This window comes from Echinops telfairi, unplaced genomic scaffold (assembly GCF_000313985.2).
Source record: "Echinops telfairi isolate 266 unplaced genomic scaffold, ASM31398v2 ScPeMD7_443;HRSCAF=831, whole genome shotgun sequence".
Classification (NCBI taxonomy): domain Eukaryota; kingdom Metazoa; phylum Chordata; class Mammalia; order Afrosoricida; family Tenrecidae; genus Echinops; species Echinops telfairi.
In genome coordinates, this window is record NW_022104341.1 from 74,696,005 (window position 1) to 74,717,729 (window position 21,725).

General features: G+C 42.3%; 1 protein-coding gene across 1 annotated transcript in view; it reads right to left on the reverse strand.

Moving 5' to 3' along the window:
• SCP2 (sterol carrier protein 2) overlaps positions 1 to 21,725 on the reverse strand; it is a 120,670-nt gene that overhangs the window by 54,862 nt on the left and 44,083 nt on the right. Inside the window, exon 11 of the mRNA XM_045291809.1 lies at positions 20,102 to 20,209. Coding sequence (XP_045147744.1) covers positions 20,102 to 20,209 — 108 coding nt within the window. The remainder of the gene's footprint in view (positions 1 to 20,101; positions 20,210 to 21,725) is intronic.

A 21,725-nucleotide genomic window follows, 5' to 3' on the forward strand; every position in this document is an offset into this window, starting at 1 on the left:
CAAGGGCTCAAGTGGAAAGCAGGTGTTGTGAGAATGATGAAGTCAACATATGTACTAATGTGCTGGACACAAATGACGTATGTACAGATTGTGATGAGTTGTATGAGCCCCTAATAAAATGATTATTTAATTTAAAAAATACTTCGTGTACAAAACACTTGATATTTTTGCATTTTAATGTATGAAAATTAGACTTCATTTTAAAAAACTGACAATCTAATCAATATGAAAAATTATATTGTTACCATAAAGCATGGTTCCTGAGTGTTTCAGTGGATAGCAGAACCAAAGTAGCACAGAATGACAGACAAGCAAATTCTAATAAAAGCAGAGAAAAAAAGTTAGGTGTCAATTAAAACAACTAACTGAAATGTCACCTTCACCTCCTGATAACTCCCAGGGTTTCCTGCTTGAGTGAGGAAGCTGTCTGAAAAGGAGAATTTAAATCACTACTACCTCCCACACTGTGACTTCCATACAGCTGCACTGACCACACCAGAGAAAGAGTTGTCATCGTCCTGACTTCTCTATGTTCCATTAGCAACAGCCAACACTGAAGAATGTTTACCTGATTCTTTTGAGGTATAAAAGAAACTGTTTAGACTATTTGCCAGAGGTAGAAAATATTTTTAAAATCCTGTCTGCAGCATCGGATACAATATTTATTTACAGAAAGGAAATAATGCCTTGGGATGGTCATACTAGAAGGAAAACCTTTTTTTCAATAAAGAAGGTTCTTTTTCTGAAATCATTTATAAAATACTTGCCATACTTCCATACAAACTAGGGCTTTATTACTAACAATAAAGAGCTAACGCGGTTTCATTGCGTAGGCATGGTTGGCGATTGTGTCAACTGTGTTCCTATTTTGCTTGGGGGGGTGGGGGACTCCTATATGTACCCTACATATCTTCATTTAATCTACAGGGCCACCCAGTAGGGTAGGTCCTATATTCCTGCATCTTATTTCCAGTTTACAGATTTAAACAAAAACATAACGTGCTGTGTACAGAGAGATGTGTAGAGGGCCTCCTTCATACAGCACACCAAAGACCTCAGCCTTTCTGATCTCTTTTCCTTCACAGCCACTATTCCTAACATTTTACCGACACTGTTGCTACCAAGTTCTCACCCCAAACTCTTTCAGACTCCCATGTAAAACATTTCATTGCTCCCCCATTGCTGATGACCTCATAACGACCAAATTTAATGGGCATTTTTCCGTCAGTATCTGCATTTGGCCTGACTTCTCGTCTTAATGTTGAAACTCTCTTCCTTGGGCAACTGACCATTCCTTCTCATTCTTGAATTGCTCCTTTCTCCACCTACACTGTTAATTTTGCTTCTGTTACAGCTTATCCTTGACCTCTGTGCTAAATTTAACAGCATAAAGCAGCTTATTTAAAAGCAGCAATGAGTGGATGAAAGGAATGGATTCTTGCCATGGCATTCACCGTCTTAGCTGTCTTCAGTCTCAGGGAAGCAGCTGTGAAACACTATAATGGTGACAGAAACACTCTGCAGGGCTCCGGGAGATATCCTTCAGGGCTTTCGATCAATGATGCCATTTCCCCAGACAAAGCTCAAATGCAAACTCACGGCCATCTAGTCAAATCTGACTCACAGTGACCCTATAAGACAGGGCAGAACTGCTTCTGTGGGTTTCCAAGGCTATAAATGTTTACAGGAACAGAAAGCCTCATCTTTCTCCCTCAGAGAGCCTAGTGGATTTGAACCACCAACCTTGTGGTTAGTAGCCTTACTCATACCAGGAATCCTTCATATATAGGTAGGATACCCAAATCCCTGGAAACTCAAAAGGTAGTAATGCCAGTGTCCCCTCTCACTAGTATCTCCAATAATACACAAGCAAAATTTTCATATTCCATTCCTTAAACTTTGCACACTGCTTATTAAGAAATCTTACACAAAATAATGGTTCCACTAAATTAGAAGAACCATGCACACGAGGACTCGAGTTAGACAGCTATATAGGAAACTATGAATAATCAGCTTAGATACTTGCGAACATAGTGTCGGTTCTGACCACAGCGACCCTACAGACAGCAGAACAGACACCACCTGTCCTGCACCATCCTCACAATTGTTCTTATGTTTGAGCCCATCAATGCAGCCAGCTAATCAAAGGTCTTCCTCTTTATCATAGTGCCCCTCTACTTCACCAAGCACAATGTCCTTATTTAGGGGTTGCTCTCTCCTGACAACATAGCCAAAGTATATGAGTTGAAGTCTACCACCCTTGCCTAGAAGGAGTATTCTGGCTGTATTTCTTCTATGACAGATTTGTTTGTTTTTTGGCAGTCCATGGGACTTTCAATTTTCTTTGCCAGCACCAAAATTCAAATGCATTTATTCTTCTTGTCTTCTTTATTCAATATCCAACTTTTCGCATGCATATGAATCAATTAAAAATACTATGGCTTGGGTTAGGTGCACCTTAGTCCTCAGAGTAACAATCCCTGCTTTTGAATACTTTAACAATGTCTTGTGTAACACATTTACCCAAGGCAGTGCAACACTTGATCTCTTGACTGCTGCCTCCATGAGCAATGACTGTAAATCCAAGCAAGACAAAATCCTTGACAACTTCAACCCTTTCTCTATTTATCGTGTTACCTATTGGTTATCATGATGACACCTACTTCGCTGTCCATCATAATTACCTATTTTTGGTCACCTATTTTTTGCTAACAACAAAAAATTTTTTAATTAAAAACAACCCACAGACACTGAGTTGATTCTAAGTCACAGTGACCCTAAAGACTAGTTAGAACTGCTGCTTACACCTTCTGAGACTGTACGTCTTCACAGGATCAAACAGCCTCATCTTTGTCCCCTAGAGCACTGGGGTAGACTGTGCAGGGCTGACTTGACAAGCTGCCATGATGTGTGGCTGCTGTTAAAAGCTGGGATTATGACACCAAAACGCTGTCCCCTCCATGTTTCTGAATTAGAGCTGTTCTCGAGGGGAAAGCTAGACGAGTTACAGGGGGTGGAAGTAAAACAGAAGCTACCCTCTCGGATGTTCATGTCTGGCAGACAAGGCAAATGGAAAATGTAGAGTTGCTCAAAAGGTCCCTCCTTGTTTCCCTTCAGTTCATCCTCTGTAGTACATTCATTTTCCAAGTGACCAAACGAAACCCACTGCTATTGAGTCAATTCCAACTCAAAGAGCATTTAAATGGAATTTCAAAGACTATAAATCTTTACAGGAGCAGACAACCGCATCTTTCTAAATTGGTATATTTTATTTCATTTTAATTTTATTTTTATATGTTTTTGTTTATACTTCTGGCTTGATGTAATATTATCAATTGTTAAGTGGCTGAAGAAAGGAGCGATTTGGAAGTCATTGTTCACTTAACTTACAGAAAATAGCTGACAAACAGATCAGCTCTTTCACTTCTGTTACAGTTACAATATTTCAACTTGCAAGGTGACAAATAAAAATATATGGAAGTTTTATTATGAAGCAGGTAAATGGAGCACAGGTAAATTATGACAAAGTCTGACCCCAAATTTTAACTTGTAATTTTAGCAAGTATCTCACTCAGTTTGGAACAAATCAAACTAAATCTTCAGCTTTTAGATGCTAGGTTTAGTGTTCATGATAAATAGAGTTAGGACCTTATTACACTTTTGGCATTTTCTTATGAAGGCACATCATATTTTAATATAGGAATAGTTAGGTTACACTTAATTTGTGCTCAAATGATAATAAAATGTTTCTTTTTATCTCACACATTTTTCCACAGGTATGACCTGTCTCCTGCTTGCTCAGAGCGACCTTTGGCCTTGCTATTTCACCACTCTGGATACACTGCAATAGAAAGCAGCTTACAATAGATCTATGTGCATATATTTATAAGTTTAGTATTAAGGTAGCAGATGGACATTGGGCCTCCACTCAAGTACTTACTCAATACAAGAACACTTTGTTCTATTAAACTGACATTCCATGATGTTCACCTTCCTGACACGATCGCTGAAGACAAATGTGTGCATAAGCAAGTGTGGTGAAGAAAGCTGATGGTGCCCAGCTATAAAAAAAATAGCATCTGGGATCTTAAAGGCTTAAAGGTAAACAAGCGGCCATCTAGCTCAGGAGCAACAAAGCCCACATGGAAGAAGCACACCAACCTGTGTGATCATGAGGCGTTTAAGGGATCAGGTATAAGACATCAAAGAACAAAATAATCATCATGGTGTGCTCACCTTCTCCATAGGAATGCTGAAGACAAATGTGTGCGTAACAAGTGTGGTGAAGAAGGCTGATGGTGCCCAGCTATTGAGAGATATAGCATCTGGGGTCTTAAAGGCTTGAAGGTAAACAAGAAGCCATCTAGCCCAGAAGCAACAAAGCCCACATGGAAGAAGCACACCTGTCTGTGTGATCACAAGGTGCTGAGGGATCAGGTACCAGGCACCAAAGAACAAAAAATCATATCATTGTGAATGAGGGGGCGTGCAGGATGGGGACCCAAGGCCCATCTGTAGGCAACTGGACATCCCTTTGCAGAGGGGTCTCGGGGAGGAGACGAGCCAGTCAGGATGCAGTGTAGCATCAATAAAATACACAACTTTCCTCTAGTTCCTAAATGCTTCCTGCCCCACTCCCACCTCCCGCCCCACACTATCATGATCCTAATTCTACCTTACAAACCTGGCTAGAGGATGCACACTGGTACAGATAGGAAATGGAAACACAGGGAATCCAGGACAGATGAACCCCTCAAGACCAGTGATGAGAGTGGTGATACTGGGAAGGTGGAGGGAAAGTGGGTTAGAAAGGGGGAACCTATTACAAGGATCTACATATAACCTCCTTCCTGGGGGACGGACAACAGAGAAGTGGGTGAAAGGAGACATCGGGCAGTATAAGATATGCTAAAGCAATAATCATTTATAAATTATCAAGGGTTCATGAGGTGGGGAGGAACAGGGGTGGGGATGAGGAGCTGATACCAAGGGCTCAAGTGGAAAGCAAATGTTTTGAGAATGATGAGGGCAACAAATGTACAAATGTGCTCGACACAATGGATGTATAAATGGATTGTAATAAATGTTGTACGAACCCCCAATAAAATGATTTTTAAAAAAGGAAAGCAACTTACACATAAGAACAATTAAGTGTCTAGTCAAAGCAAAGCAGTTCTATTTACAGCACCTTTTTAAGTTTTGGGGTTTTTTTTCCCACAGATACAATATGTGATTGTAGCTTTTTAAACTATGGATTTTTGCATGTGGAATTAACTTTGCATTCCTGAAATAAACCTCCCTGGGTTGTGATGCATAATCCTTTTTATTTGATTCAGTTTGCTAGCATTTTGTTGAGGATTTTTACATATACTTTCAGAAGAGATAATGGTCCATAGTTTTCTGGTTATATTGGCCTAAGAATAAGTGTGATTGGAAAAAAACATTAGTAGGATGTTATGAGTGGAATCCAGCCCCTAACACATCATCAAGGGGTCCAGTAGGCGCAACTGTACATCAATAATAAGTAAAGATTATAGTAAAGTCACAGAGAGCATGAGAGATAGAAGAGAGATCGAAATTATGGAGTCAGACACAATTCATGGTAGTAGTGCTCACCTCAACCTCACTTGGTGGTCCATGTGGAGAGAGAAAGATATTTAATGCTAACCAAGACTTTTATATTCTCTGGGGACATGCAAGCCCCCTAATTACAGGTGAAGACATATGTCACAGGAAAGAGTTGTACTGTAGGTAATACAGTAATGGGAGGGAGATGATCCAGGGGTTGCACGTAAAAGGAAGAGGAGGGATTGGGGGTATACATGTGACAAGAAGGGCGGATCCTAGCTTCAGGATGGCAGTCTAACTTGTTCCCTGGCTCAACAATAGAGACCATTATCAGTAGGGTGTGAACTCTACCTACAGGAACCAAGCCTTTAGGGAGAAGTAGCCCATTGTCCTTAACAGCAGGGAGCAGGCCCTATCAGATCAGACGGCCTTCAGGTCGGTAACTTGACAATCATTTACCATTAGCTGTAAGCGGTGTCCCAAGTCTACCATATTTGGGGGAGAGGACTTGGGAGCAATCTTTCTGTTTCCCACAGGATGTTCTGCTCTTTGTTGCTTTTTAGGTGAGTTTGTGAAGGGCTGCTTTTAATTATTTAACATTTGATTCTATTTGTTCTGTATCAAAATACAGACGTTTCCACTTCATTTATCTAACTTGTTGGCATATAACTGTTCATAGTATTCCTTTTAAACCTCTATAGGAGCTCTAGTGGCATAGTGCTTACATGTTGGCCTGTGATCCACAAGTTCAGCAGTTTGAAACCACTAGCTGCTCCTCAGGAGAACGACAGGTCCTTCTACTCCCATACAGGGTTACAGTCTCGGAAACACACGAGGTACAGTTTCATCCTGTCCTATAGGATCACTATGGGCTGTCATCAGCTTGATGGTCGTGAGTTTTGATGAGCTTAATCTCTATGCGGTCAGCAGTAGTATTCCTACTTTCATCCTTGATTTTAGTCATTTAAATCTTTTCTTTTTTTATTAAGTTAACCTAGCTAAAACCTTATCAATGTTATTGATCTTTTAAAAGAACCCATTCTTTGTTTCATTGATTTCCTCTATTGTTTTTCTAGTCTCTATTTCATTTATTTCCATTTGAATCTTTATTTCCTTCTTTATGCTTTACTTTAGATTCCGTTTGTTCATCTTTGTTCTAATTTCTTCAGGTGGAAAATTAGGCTATTGATTTGAGATATTTCTTTTCAATGTGTTTACATGTATAAATTTACCTCTAAAGACTGCTTTAGCTGCCTACCTTACATAGGATTGTAAAACCGGATCGCCTCCAAGACAGGCTCCGCAACCTCGGGCAGGCCTTGGTTTCATTTCCTAGCAGTACAAAGCAGGAAATACCCAGCAACTGAGGCTAGCCAGCCCAGGAGCGACATGGCGGGCCAAACCACCAATGGGGGGACGACACAGCCAGTGTGGGAACTACACAAAGGACCAGACTGCCCACCGACCTCAAATGAGCCAATCAGCGGAACGGGGATGCCCCGGTTACATAAACCCTGTGTATATAAACGGCAGTGTTCTCTTTGTTGGGGCTCTTGTCCAAGACAGTGCACGTGGTTGAGTACCTGAGGACTTGAGCCCTGGCTTAAGCTAGTACAATAAAACCTCTTTTGTTATTGCAACCTTGTGTCTGATCTCCTTTCACTGTTGGGGTAAGCGCTCCCGGTCCTAACATTTGGGGGCTCGTCCTGGATCTGGGCGATACCCCAGAGTGGAGCTGAGATCTGGGACCAAGGAGAGAGGTCTTTTGTAATCCATACGGTGCAAGTATCGGGCCCTAAGAGAGTGACTGGCAGAGGACTTAGGTGGGCGCACCAAGGGGCAGAAAGGAGATGTCCTCCTGCTCCCCTGGGTAGGTCTCGGAAGCAGACACACTGAGTGTGTTTGGAAGGGAGGCCGTGTCGGCCGTAGGGCTGGCAGTTGGTTCAGGCGCCTTGTGGTCTTTTACGTATCATCCATGTTGAATCCTATTTGTAACTGCTTCTTGTGTTCCCTTGTCTCATTTTTTGTTATTTGTGTTCCTTTCCAGTAAAATGGGGCAGGCACAAACTACTCCCCTCTCTCTCTTCACAGGACACTTCAGGGAGGTGAAAGAAAGGGCATTAAACCTCTCTGTTGATGTTAAGAAAGGGAAATTTATAACTTTCTGTGAATCAGAGTGGCCTTCCCTAGGGGTAGGATGGCCCCGGGAAGGCACGTGTGACTTAACTATTATCCAAAAAGTAAAAAATATTGTCTTCAATAAAAGCCCTCATGGTCACCCGGATCAGATTCCCTATATAATTGTGTGGCAGGACCTGGTTCAGAATCCCCCTCCCTGGTTACAGAAACTTCTTCCTTCCAATAATGTGCAGGTTCTTCTTGCCCAAAAGAAGAAACCAGGACCAGATCCAGATCCAGCTGACCAGGCCCCCTCTACAGACCCCAGACTGGTTCTTTCCGACTCTAACCACCCTCTTGATCTCCTTGATTCAGGTTAGAACCCGACACCTACCCCTCCCCCACCGTATAACCCTAATGCTTTGTCTGCAGCCCCACCGTTGTTAAAGAGGAGGCTAGCATTGGGGACCCGACAACACACCACTAAGTCCCCTGATCCAGGACCTGTAGTGGCCCTGCCCATCCAAGCCCTGGGCCCTCCCCGGGAGAACTGGGAGCCAAGCTATCAGTATTGGCCGTTTTCCACCAGTGACTTTTATAATTAAAAGGCCCAGAATTCAAATTTTTCCAACAATCCTAGAAACTTAATAAATTTGTTAGATTCTGCTTTGTTCATTCACCAGCCAACCTGGGGCAATTGTCAGCAGCTGCTGAAAGTCCTTTTCACAACAAAGGAGCAGAATAAAATTCAAGAAGAAGCCCGCAAACTGGTGCCAGGAGATGATGGCCGCCCGACCACCAACCCTGGAGTGCTAGACAGAGTGTTCCCGCTGGAGGGCCCAAATTGGAATTTCAACGAGGCTGAAGGTAGGAAGCGTCTCCAGGTCTACCGCCAGATTCTCATGGCCTGTCTCCGAGCAGCAGCACGCAAGCCAATTAATCTGGCTAAGGTAGACGATGTCAGGCAGGGGCAGGAAAAGAGGCCGGCCGCCCTACTCAGAGAAAATTATGGAAGCCTTCAGGTTATACACCCCCATATACCCTACCTCAGAGAAAAGTAAGGCTGCAGGGATGATGGCTTTTGTAAATCAGGCAGCCCCAGACATTGAAAAGAAGGTGCAGACGATAGACAGGTTAGGTGAGAAGACGTTGCAAGATTTAATTGAAGTAGCTGAAAAAGTTTTCAACAACAGGGAAACTCTGGAAGAATGGCGCAAAAGAGTTAGAATGGAAGACAGAAAGTTCCAGGCTGGGGAAAACAGAAAGGCTAGTCGAGAGATGGCCCGTATTTTGTTAGCAGCCACGGAGAGTGAAAAACAGAGAAGAGATGTCAGGAAAAGGGAACAGGAAAGGCCCCGCAGAGAGAGACTAGATATAAATCAGTGCGCATATTGCAAGAAAAAAGGGGCATTGGGCTAGAGAATGTGAGGAAAAGAAGAAGGCCTCTTTTAAAAGGAAGTATAACAAGGTCCCAGGAGGGGAAGATAGAAAGACTAAGCAGGTTTTGTTAGTTGGGCAGGAGGACAGTGATTAGGGAGCTCGGGGTTCGGTTCCCCTCCCCAAACCCAGGGTAACCTTGCTTGTGGATGGGGAACCCAGTAAACTTCCTGGTGAGCACTCCGTGATCACACATTCTGCCAGCAAACTAGCCACTAAGACCAGCTGGGTGTAGGGCACAACCGGAACAAAACCCTATCGATGGACAACCCAGCATAAGCTGGATCTGGGGACAGGCCAGGTGAGCCATGCTTTCATGGTAATTCCTGAATGCCCTACCCCCCTGCTAGGAAGAAACATTTTAACCAAATTAAGAAACCACATCCATTTTAAAGAAAAACAAATAACTGTCACTGATGCTCACGGGCGACCCATTGGGAGGGACCAGGAAAAATTCCCACTAGAAACACCCCCCCACCCCACCCCACCCCCCGGTTCTCCAAGTCCTTACTCTACAATGAGCCGACAAGTATAAACTGTTCGAGCATGTAAAATATCGTGAAACCAAAGAGCTGCAATGTTGGCTCCAAGAATTCCTGGAGGCCTGGGCGGAGACGGGCGGAACTGGGTGGGCCTAACACCGACCACCTCTATTCACTGAACTAAACCCAGGGGCCGAGCCAGCCCATGTCCATCAGTACCCATGCCTCTACAGGCTCGGGAAGGGAACCAGCCCCATATTCGCTGAATTTTTAAAGAAAGAATTTTGCGAAAGTGCCAATCAGCCTGGAATACCCCTTTATTGCCGGTGAGAAAAGCTGGCATTGGGGACTACAGACAGGTTCAAGACCTTCGAGAGGTTAACAACCGTGTGCTAGACATCCATCCTATGGTCCCTAACCCTTACACTTTATTAAGTTCCTTGCCTCCCTCTCAAACTTGGTACACCGTGTTAGATCTGAAAGATGCCTTTTTCAGCATACTGGTGGCCCTACGCAGTCAGGAGCTCTTCGCTATTGAATGGCAGGATGACGAGCTGGAAATCCAGGGCCAACTTACCTGGACGCGCTTGGCCCAGGGTTTTAAAAATTCCCTTCAATATTCAATGAAGCCCTGCACGAAGATCTGAGTGAGCACCAATTCAGCCACCCTCCCTACTAACTTTCAGCCCCTTCCCTACTAACTTGCACAGAAGGGACAAAGGACTTGCTAGGAACTTTGGGAAAGCTGGGATATCGTGTCAGCACAAAGATGGCCCAGCTTTGCAGGAAAGAAGTAACCTATCTGGGATATAAACTAAGGGGGGGCCAGAGTTGGCTAACCGAGGCCATGCAGGAGACTGTGCTAAGTATACCCCCTCCTACCTCGTGCAGGCAAGTTTGTGAATTTGGGGGATCAGTAGGATATTGCCGCCTGTGGATCCCCGGGTGTGCAGAAAAGGCCAAACCTCTGTATCAAGGATGTAAAAGTGGTCAGGATTTCACATGGAAACAGCGTTCCAGGCCTTACAAACTGCAATGCTAGAGGCTCCTGCCTTAGCCCTCCTTGATTCGGAGAAAAAATCCCAGCTCTTTGTAGACGAGAAGTGAGGGATGGCAAAAGGGATGCTCACCCAAAGACTGGGGCCATGGAAAAGACCGGTACCATATTTATTAAAAAAACTTAATCCTGTGACCGTGGGGTGGCCTGCATGCCTCCGTATGATAGCAGCAACGGCATTATTAGTAAAGGATGCAGATAAGCTGTCACTGGGACAGCCCCTAAAGATTACCACCCCCCATGTGGTTGAGGGGCTCCTGAAGCAGCCCCCAGGACGATGGATCACGAACACAAGATTGGCCCATTATCAAGAGTTGTTGATAAATGCCCCCCGAATTATTTTTAAGTCACCAACGACCTTAAACCCAGTGACGCTCTTGCCAGACCCAACATCCCGGCTGCCAAAGCATGACTGCCGACATCCAGATGGCACAAAAGGACCTCAAAGACCGGCCCCTACCAAATAGTAACCTAGTGTGGTTTACAGATGGAAGCAGCTCCGTTAAGGAGGGTCGGCGCCATGAGGGAGCTGCAGTCATAGATGCACAGGGATCCCTAGTATAGGCTTCCCGCCTCCCTCCTGGTACCTCAGCCCAGAAAGCGGAAATAGTGACTTTAACCAAGGCTCTTCGGCGTGCGGAGAGGAAAAGGCTCACAGTATTCACGGACAGCAAATATGCGTTTGGGACTATTCATTTAACTAGGGCACTGTACCAGGAGAGGGGTTTCGTCACTGCAGAAGGAAACAAAAAACAAAAAACAAATCTAAGATCTTGCAGCTGCTGAAAGCCTTCACGTTACCAAGGGCTGTAGCGGTAGTACACACCCCTGGCCACCAGAGGGAGAACTCCTTGGAGGCTCAAGGAAACCTGGCGGCAGATCTTGAGGCACAGCGAGCGGCGGAAGGGCCCAAATTGGCTGAAGTCCTACGCTTGGGCCGGCCGCCCGCAGCCCCCCCCCCCCCATGGGAAAAATGCCGCCCCAACCAGAGTACTCTAATACAGATTGGAACTGGGCGGAAAGGAAGCTACAAGCAATCCGAGACGAAAGTGGCTGGTTTAGGGACGACAAAAATTACCTGATAGTTCCTAAAGCCCTAGGAAATCACCTGTTAAAGCATCTGCATCAAACTACACACCTCAGGAAAGGAAAAATGCTGCAGCTATTGGACACCACTTGCCTCAGGTTCTGGCTGCAGAGAAGAGCAGCGGAGAATGTTGCAGAGGCCTGCCGCGCCTGTCAGGTTATGAAACCGGGAAAATTCAAGGGAACCCACACAAATCGACGGAGTGGCAACCTGGATTCACCACTCTCACGTATGACTCGCCAGCAAGAACGAGCGGGAGCAACATCAGAACCAGTGGAAGGCAGAGACTCACCCAGAAAACCTCTAAAGGTGAAGGTCACCCACGTAAGGCCTAAAACCCACCAGTGACAAGATGGCTGGCAGCAGACTGCTAGTGGTAGTCAGTCGCCTTTTGGGTCTGGGTGCAGGTAAGGGGCGGCCCCAATAGTAACCCACATATACCCTACAACCTCTCTTGGAGAATCGACAACCTAGAGACTGAAGAAGTCTACAACCAAACGTCTAGAGTGGCACCTCCCAGTACCTGGTGGCCAGACCTTTATTTTAATCTGGAACAACTCCCTGGAGACCTGTGCGTTGTCACCACTTATGGGGGGGTGGGGGGGAATCCGGGCACGTAGGAAGCGGAGGACAAACTTGGCATGAGGAGCAACGAGTGTCCATGAGCCGAAATGGGTTTTATGCTTGTCCGGGGTTTAGGACCGGGGAGGGTAAGACGCGAGTGTGGGGAAATTACGTCTCTCTATTGCGCAGCCTGGAAGTGTGTAAACTCCAATGACGGGAAACGGAAATGGAAGGTACAACCCTTCCTCATTGAAATGTCTTATGTCCAGCCATGTTCATTGACCCGGTATAACAAAAATTGCAATCTAATACGTGAAAAAATTTACAGAGGAAGGGAAAAAGGACAAACAATGGGTCTCCGGATTATCTTGGGAAATACATCTCTATCAGCGTCCATTCTTGGTACTATAATACAACTTAAGCTAAAAATGTCCCCTATCTCGGGGGCTGTGGGACCAAATCCAGTGCTAAGAGGAGGGCAATGTCACCCGCCACCTTGGCACCCAACTGTCATCCCACGGCCACTTACAAGGGCCTTAGAAACCACACTAAGGACCCGACTGGGCTCTAGGGTATATGGGTCAGAACACCCTCTGTGGAAAATGTTAATGGCAGCATATGAGGCTCTAAACCGCTCCGACCCAAGTACAACTACAAGTTGCTGGTTATGTTATGATATCCAACCCCCTTTTTACAAAGCCGTAGGGATCAAGGGTACTTTCAATTACTTAACCCAAGAGTCCCCAAGTACATGTGCCTGGGAATGGGTGGGGGTGGGACTCACAATTCAGAGAGACCGGAAATGGAACCTGTGTAGGAAAAGTCCCCTCAAAGTATAATCCACTTTGTGTTGAAACTTATACAAATATAAACCATAATTCAAAATGGCTATCCTCAGCCCCTAACAGCTGGTGGGTTTGCTCCCAAGCTGGGCTAACATCCTGTCTTTGTCTTTATTAGCTCTGAAAAATTTTGTGTCATGGTGTTGGTTTTCCCAAGAGTCATTTACCACTCTGAAAATGAAAGGTATGCAACTCAGGTACAAAACTTAAAAACAGTGGCAATGAAAAGGGTTAAGAGAGAACCTGTAACTGCTGTCACCCTTGCCACACTCTTCAGGTTAGGCCTCATAGGAGCTGGAACCGGTATCTCCTCCTTAGCTACCCAACACCAGGGGTTAAGTAGCCTCCAGACGGCAATAGATGAAAATATGGCTAAAACTGAAAACTCCATTTCTCATTTAGAACAATCATTAACCTCTCTATGGGAAGTAGTGCTACAAAGCCAGAAAGGTCTAGATTTAATTTTTCTGCAGCAAGGCGGGTTATGTGCTGCCCTGGGGGAAGAATGCTGCTTTGATGCGGACCATTGGGGGTGGTAAAGAAATCTACGGCCAAAGTTAAAAAGGAATTAATGAAGCGGAAGCAAAAATGCGAAAAAAGTCAACCCTGGTATGAGTCTTGGTTCAACCGTTCCCCCTGGATAACTACCTTAATATCCACCATGTTGGGCCCCCTCCTCATTCTCTTAGTTATTTTCTCATTCGGTCCCTGCATAATAAACAAACTAGTTACCTTTGCACGGGAGCGCATAAGTACGGTTCAATTAATGGTCCTTCGACAACAGTACAACAAACTTAACCAGAATCCGTTCCAGGATTCCATAGAGATGCAGGGTCGAGGCTATGAGCAAGAATGCTCATCAAAACAAAAATAGGGGGGTTGTAAGGCCGATCGCCTCCATGACAGGCTACGCAACCCCGGGCAGGCAGTGGTTTCATATTTCCAAGCAGTACAAAGCAGGAAATACCCAGAAACTGAGGCTAGCCAACCCGGGAGCGGCATGGCGGGCCAAACCGCCAATGGGAGGACGACACAGACAGCGCGGGAACTACACAAAGGACCAGACTGCCCACCGACCTCAAATGAGCCAATCAGCAGAATGGCAGGGGCGGGGGACACTGGGGACGCCCAGTCTTATATATACACGTATAACCAGTATATATAAGCAACAGTATTCCCTTTGTTCAGGGCTCTTATCCAAGACGGTGTGCGTGGTTGAGTACCTGCGGTCTTGAGCCCTGGCTTAAGCTAGTATAAATAAAACCTCTTTTGTTATTGCAGCCCTGTGTCTGATCTCCTTCCACTACTGGGGTAAGCGCTCCCAGTCCTAACAGTATTTATGTGTGCTTTTGTCTTCATTAATCTCCGAGTATTTTCTAATTTTCTTCTGATTTCTTCTTCAACTTAATGGTTATTTGGAAAAGTGTTGCTTAACTTCCACATTTTTGTAACTTAATACATTCCCAAATTTCCTAATAGCAAAAATAACTTTTTAAATACATTTGTGGTTGGAGAACATACATTGAATGATTTCAATCCTTTTATATTAACTGACTTGTTTTGTAGCCTCGTGTTTTATCTGAGAGAATGCGCCATGTGTGCTTGAAGCAAATATATACTTGTTATTATTGGGTGGAATGTCTACAGATGTTTGTTAGGTTCTCATTGTTTTATAGTGTTAATCTAGTCTTCTCGTTTCTTGTTGGCCTCTTATCTAGTTGTAAGTGCAACAAGACTAGCAAATGCAACAAAATTATTGATAGTAATAATAGCAGCAAGAAGCAAAGGATACATATTGATTTGGAAGTGAAAAAAAAAGGCTATTAATCAACATGAACATGGAAAATTAGTGAATGCCATATCATGTGATTTAGGCATGTCCTACTTGACAATCACAACAGTGCTCAAAAACAAAAACAAGTCCCCAAGTTGTTAAAGATGGTTCTACTGAAAGCTACCAGGCTAATTTACAGTGTGGTGTCCACACAATGTCCAAATCACGTAACGTCTTATCTCACAGAACATATTGTGAGCTTTAGTGACACATGACTGTATAACAATCTAGACCAGATTAATCATTTAATTTCAATAGGATACAAAACTTTGCTCCTATCCAGCTCTGTTAGCATAATCCTTCTTTGCACTGTTCTTGCCATTCAAATTAAATCTATACATATTATGTCATTCCGTGTATTTATTGTTAATATGATTATTTTGCAGTTAGTATTGCTAATGAAATTATTTATTATTAATGTAATTATTGTTTTAAGTAGTTGTTTATAAATCAGGGAGGAGGAAAAATGTTAATTTTTAAAAAGGCAAACTAACATTTATAGTGTCTTTTATACTTACCTTAATCAGTGTTCTTTATTCTTTTCTGGTTTCAAATGAGTATGCTTTCATTTCAACCAGAAGAATTCCCTTCACTATTTTTTATTAGGCAGGTGTATTCTAGAAAGATTCTCTCCATGTCTGTTTATCTAGGAATGCTTCCTCTCTCAATTTTAAAGGATAGATTTGCTGACTATAGAATTCTTGATTAGTAATCTAATTTCCTCAGTGCTTTGAATATGGTTTCCCAGTGCCTTCTGGCTTCCATGGTTCCTGATAAATTAGCTGTAAAATTAATTGATGGTCCCTTTTACATTTGAATAGCCCTGGTGGTATACTGGGTTGCCCACTGGACAGCCAACCACAAGGTCAACAGTTCAAACTGTCAGCCATTCATTAGGAGTAAGCTTTCTAGTCCTGCAAAGAGTACAGTCTTGGAAACTCACAGGAGCAGTTCTATTGCCTTATAAGGTCTCCGCGAGTCAAAACTGACTCAAGGGCAGTGAGTCTGGATTCTGGTTTTTACATTTTGAGTCACTTCTCTCTTGCTGCTTTCAAGATTTACATTTCAGCATTTTGGTAATAAGGTACCCAGGTGTGCATCTCTTTTAGGTATTCCTACCTGAAGAGTGTTCATCTTCCTAGATGTGTACATTAATATTTTCCTTCAAAGGAGAGTTTTCAGCCACATTTCTTCAAATATTCTTTCTACTCTCTCTTTCTCTCCTGTCCTTCTGGTCTACCATTACATGGTCTACTATTTATGTCGAATGACATCCCACAGGTCTATGAAACGCTGTTCACTGTTCCTCTTTTTATTTTTCTTGCTTCTCAGATTGGGTAATCTCAATTGACCTGGCCTCAAATTCATCAAATCCTTACTTTGCCTACTCAGTCAGCTGTTGTACCCTGTTAGTGATTTTTCCATTGCAGTTGTATTTTTCAACTCCGGAATCCTCTTTGGTTCTTTTCTATCTCTTTGTTGGTGGAACTTTACTCTCATACTTTAATTCTTTTTACCAGGTGTCTTTTAGTTCTTTGAGCATATCTAAATAGCCGATTAATATCTTTTTCTTCTAACTCCTAAGTCTGGGCTTCCTCACTGACAGCTTCTATTGACTGCTTTCTCTCCTGTATATAAACTATTCTTGCTAGTTTGTTTGAATGTCTCATAATGTCTTATTTTGTTGGAAACTGCATGATTTAAATAGTTTGGCAACTCTACAAATTCTATTCTTCCCTTCCCAGGGTTTCTGGGTGCTGTTGTTTGTTTGTTTAGGGACTTTAATGAATTCTGTAAGGTCATGTTCTTTGTCATGTATGGCCACTAAGGTTTCTGCTAAGGTAGCATAGTGATCAATGAATGAGATTTCCTTAATTGCCTGGAACAAATACACCTGTCAGTCTGTGCTAAGGGGTCCAGTGCTGGGACCCTCAGGTGGAGCATTTAGGAAGTTTACAACTCTACCTCAGCCTTCACGTCCTCCTTGTGCAGATCCTCAAGGTAAGTCAGAAATGAAAGCTTAGGGAGGGTCTTTCTTGAGCATGCACAGAGCACTATGAATGCATGTGGCCATCTAGATTCCCAGGAGGATGTCAAGGGCTTTCAAAGCTCCCTGGAAACATCTCACTCCACATATTTTCCTCTTAAGTTTTCTACTAATTTTTGTTTGTCTCAATTGTTATCACCACTTCAGGCAGTTTTGTTATCAAATGGTCACTGACCATTTACAACAAATGCACCCTCCCCACTCCACCCCCCACCCCCACACACACCCCAGGGAAGACTGCACTGGGTGAGCTCTGAGTCAAGTTAAATAATGATAAAATTTCCTAGTGGGATTAGAAAGTCAAATAAAGTCAGTTTTCTGGGAGTAGAGCTTTGAAAGCATCTCAACAGCATTCTGACCCCTTCACTGGCTACTGGGCTGCTAGTTCCGCCGTAATTGTGGACTGTTGGTTTTCAAGGCACTTACCAGGCAACTACCACGACAACTATTTCTCACCCAACCAGATACTTAGTACCCATTAAGCAGTAACTCCCCTTTCCCCAACCAACCCCAGCCCTGATAAGCTATCTATCTTCTTTCTGACTCTATGAATTTGCCAATTCTAGATATTTCATATAAGTCATTTTGTTTATTTCATTATTTTAATGTTTTCAAGGTTCATTTATCTTGTGGCAAGAATTACAATTTCATTCCTTTTTATGGTTTAATGGTATTCTATTGTGCCATGCACGCTCGCGCATGTGTGTGTGTGTAATTTTATATAATAAATTCTTGGGGGGGGAAATGAGCTGATTCCAAGGGCCCAAGTGGAAAGCAACTGTTTTCAGAATGGTAGAGACAACAAATATACAAAGGTGCTTGACACAATGGATGTATATATGGATTGCGATAAGAGTTGTATGAGGCCCCAACAAAATGATTTAAATAAAAATAAAATTCTCATTACATTTTATTTTTCTATTCATCTATTGATTGGGTTGTTTGCACCTTTGGGCTATTGTGAATAAAATTAGTGTTCAGGAAGTCTGTTTGAGTCTCTCTACCTTCAATTATTTTGTTATCTACCTCGGATTGGTAGACACCAATTACCGTCTGATTCGGCAATTCCAATCCAAGGTAGATAACAAAATAATTGAAAGCAGAGACGTAGAGTCAGATGATATTTTATATTCAACTGTTTAAAGAACAGAATAGTTAAATTAGGGGTGGAAAGAATTGAAGACGCTTTTAGCAGTACCACTGGAACAGAGAAACTAGTTGGGTCAACTATGCTATTAGAAGAAAATACCCCTTAATTTCCTAATGACTGCCAAGAAACACGACGCACAGCCTTTACACAGTAGCCTGTGATTTTTATGCTAGGATCTAGTTATAATATTCAGAAGTCATGAAATGATCTGTGGTGAGAATCATCACAAAACTAATGGAACTCAAAAGGTACATTGCTATCTTCAGCCTCCTATAATGTAACTACGGCTGATATCGAGACCTAAGTTTGGGTCAGGATACCTAATTCTCTTCCTGCTGGAAATGACCAGGAGTGGAGATAAGTTTTTATTATGTTTACAATATCAGCTGCAGAACAACCCTACTTTAAGTTTGCAATACAGTTTCTTTCGCTGGTGCTATTTTTAGACAATAAAGCAACATAAGAAACCATTTAATAAAACCTTCAGCTTCTTCAAAATATAATTTTTTTAAAGACAATGCAGGAAAAAAAACTCAAAATCCCCCTATCTTTACAAAACATAAGTTTGAATGCTATTGTTAAAAAGTAATTGCAGAAATTGCCTTATATAATTTCTTAATTTAACAATGATACAAGCTAAGAGTCGGAGTGATAAATAACTAACTTCTAATTCACAGATACAGTCAGTCACATAGCAGCAGAGTCAATAGTTAAGATTAAAATTTCAAAAAAAAAGATTCAAATTTCATAACTTCAAGTTCAGGCGTCTCAAGAGAAAAAAATATTAAATGGGGAGCTAATAGCAATCAGTACAAAAAAGAAGAAAATGTTCTAAAACCGATTGTGTTAATGATTGTATAATACTTCTTGATATGATTGAATAACTGAATTGTTTGATATATGGATTATGTGCCAATAAAACTGGTTTATTAACAAAAGTGAAAAAACGCTCTATCAACCAGGTAAACAACTATATATAAATAATGTGCTCACCTCAAATGATTCTTATCTAGCAGGTCTGGCAAGATTTCTGTTTGGCAACACCTTGTGACTTCAATTGCACACATGTCTGAAAGTAGTGTACTAGAACCTAAATTCTGAGCACCCCATTCGCAGAAGGATATGGATGGCGGTTAAAACCCAAATGCCACTTGCAGAGTCCCCATGTAGATCAGGCCTCCACTGAATTTGTTGTGATCATTAACCACAGATAGAAATAGTCTTACCTTCAGCAAAGTGTGTCAGAAAGTGGGTTCTCTCCTCTCCTCTCTAGCCAGCAGAGGAGGGGCAGTCTCTCCTAGAGAATGGCCTACAGGGCCCTTGTTGGAGATCCCTGCACTGACACATAGTCATGAGTCATGCCCTATCAGTCATGCTGTGACTGCCTTATTCAAAAGGTCTTGGACCAATCTTATAAGTTCTTCTATTTAACCAATTGGGCTGCATTCCTCACCTGTATCTGTGATGTACTGCACTGCCACCCATCATGAATTTGTGACAGTCTCCTTTGTTCTGAGCCTTCTTTAATAGCATCCTGACTGTGACCTTGAGCACCATTACGACCTGGTGCTACTGGCCTCCCACCATCCGGATGCGTCTGTGCTTTTGTCCCTTTTAAGACTTAATAAATGATTTCCTTAAATTATATTGGGAATGGATTCTCTTTTGAGTCCCCAAAACAGTAGTCATACTTTCAAATATATATTGCTAAATTTACAGTTTCAATTAATTCAATTCTCACCAACTAATCTGGATTACTTAAGTGCTTATATTTACAAGAAAATAGAAAATTCTGAGGCTAAACAACCACACCAACTGCTAAGTTCAGAGTCTTCTTTCAAATCAATGACTAAATCGTTTACATTTATGCAAAAAAGGATGACAGAAAACTTATGAAATCTGTTGGTAGTATTACCTGTAGCACCAAGTGGGTGTCCTTTTGAAATCAATCCACCACTAGGATTTATGACCCACTTTCCTCCATAAGTATTATCTCCTTGATCAACCAGTTTTCCACCTTGCCCTGTGGAGAGAAAACCAATAGTCACAAATCTTAAAAATAATGCTACAGCAAATTATTTTTCTTTTAACTTCCAGATTTACAAACAATAAGTTTCTCTCTTTCTTTTTAACTTCTTATTGTATGAGCCCTGGTGACTGTTGGGTAAGCACTAGACTGCTAACCTCAAGGTCATTAGCTCACGCCTACCAGCTACTTGTGGGAGACAGATGGATTTGTTTGCTCCCATAATAGGTAAAGCTTCCAAAACTCTGTGCACCATCGCTCTAAGTCAAAATCAACTGAGTGGCAGTGGACTTTGATATTACAATTTGGGTGGAAGTTTCCTGAGCAAATTAAGTTACCCCATCATTTTGTTTTGGACATTGACTACATTCCCTCCATGTAAACAGCATTTTTCTCACTTCTTCCCCGAGTTGTTCATTTCAATCGATCCTTCTTTCCTACCCCTTCCTGAGGTGTATGTGCCTCCCTGGAGTTTCTAGTCACTCTACAGACCTCGTGTCTGGGTTGAAGCTGATCCTTAGGGTGGGGTTCAATCCCAGGCTGACTAGTGTCTAAAGGCCACATTCTAGGGAAGGAGGGTTTCTAGCCGTTTTTAATCAGACTAGAAACTATGGTTTTTATGATTTTTAATCATAAAATATTTTTTTCTCCTTCTCTGTCCACAACCATCTATTATAATCTTAATTAAAGTGGACATTAGTGGTAGTCAAGAATTTCTAGGAGCAAACATTTTTTTTCCTTAAATCATTTTATTGGGGGCTCGTACAACTCTTATTACAAACCATACATATATCCATTGTGTCAAGCACATTTGTACATTTGTTGCCCTCATCATTCTCAAAACACTGAGCAAACATTTCTTAACAGCCTACAATAACTTCAATTGGATATAAACACTTCTAAAGTTTAGTTGATAATGAGTCATACAATCTTATATTTTCAGGTCTGTCTAAATAAGATAGGCCAGACGAACAATCTAGAGGAGAAAACAATGGGACCAACAGTTCCAGAGGGACATGGGAGAGAGGGAGGTGGAGGGAAAGGTAGTGGTGTCAATAAACCCAGGGACAAGGGAACAATAAGTGATCCAAATTGGGTGTGAGGTGGGTGTATGAGGCCTGGTAGGGCATGATCAAATGTTAAGACCTTGAAAGTGAAAAAAAGTTTCTTAAAATACAAATAACATGAACCAGGAAAGAGCAAAAAAGATAATTATACTTCATCAAAATTTAAGATTCATTCTTTTAAGAGATACCATCAAAAAAAACCAAGGCAAGACACAGACTGTCTCAGAATATAGTCTCAGCATACATATATCAGACAAATGACTTATATCCTTAACATATAAAAAGAAAAAACAAAAATTCATACAACACAACAGAGAAGACAAACCAACAATAAAATGGCAAAATATCTGAAAACAGACATTTCACAAAAGATACATGAATGACCAATATGCACATTAAAAGATAAGCAGCACCATTACCGTATATACTCGAGTATAAGCCGAGTT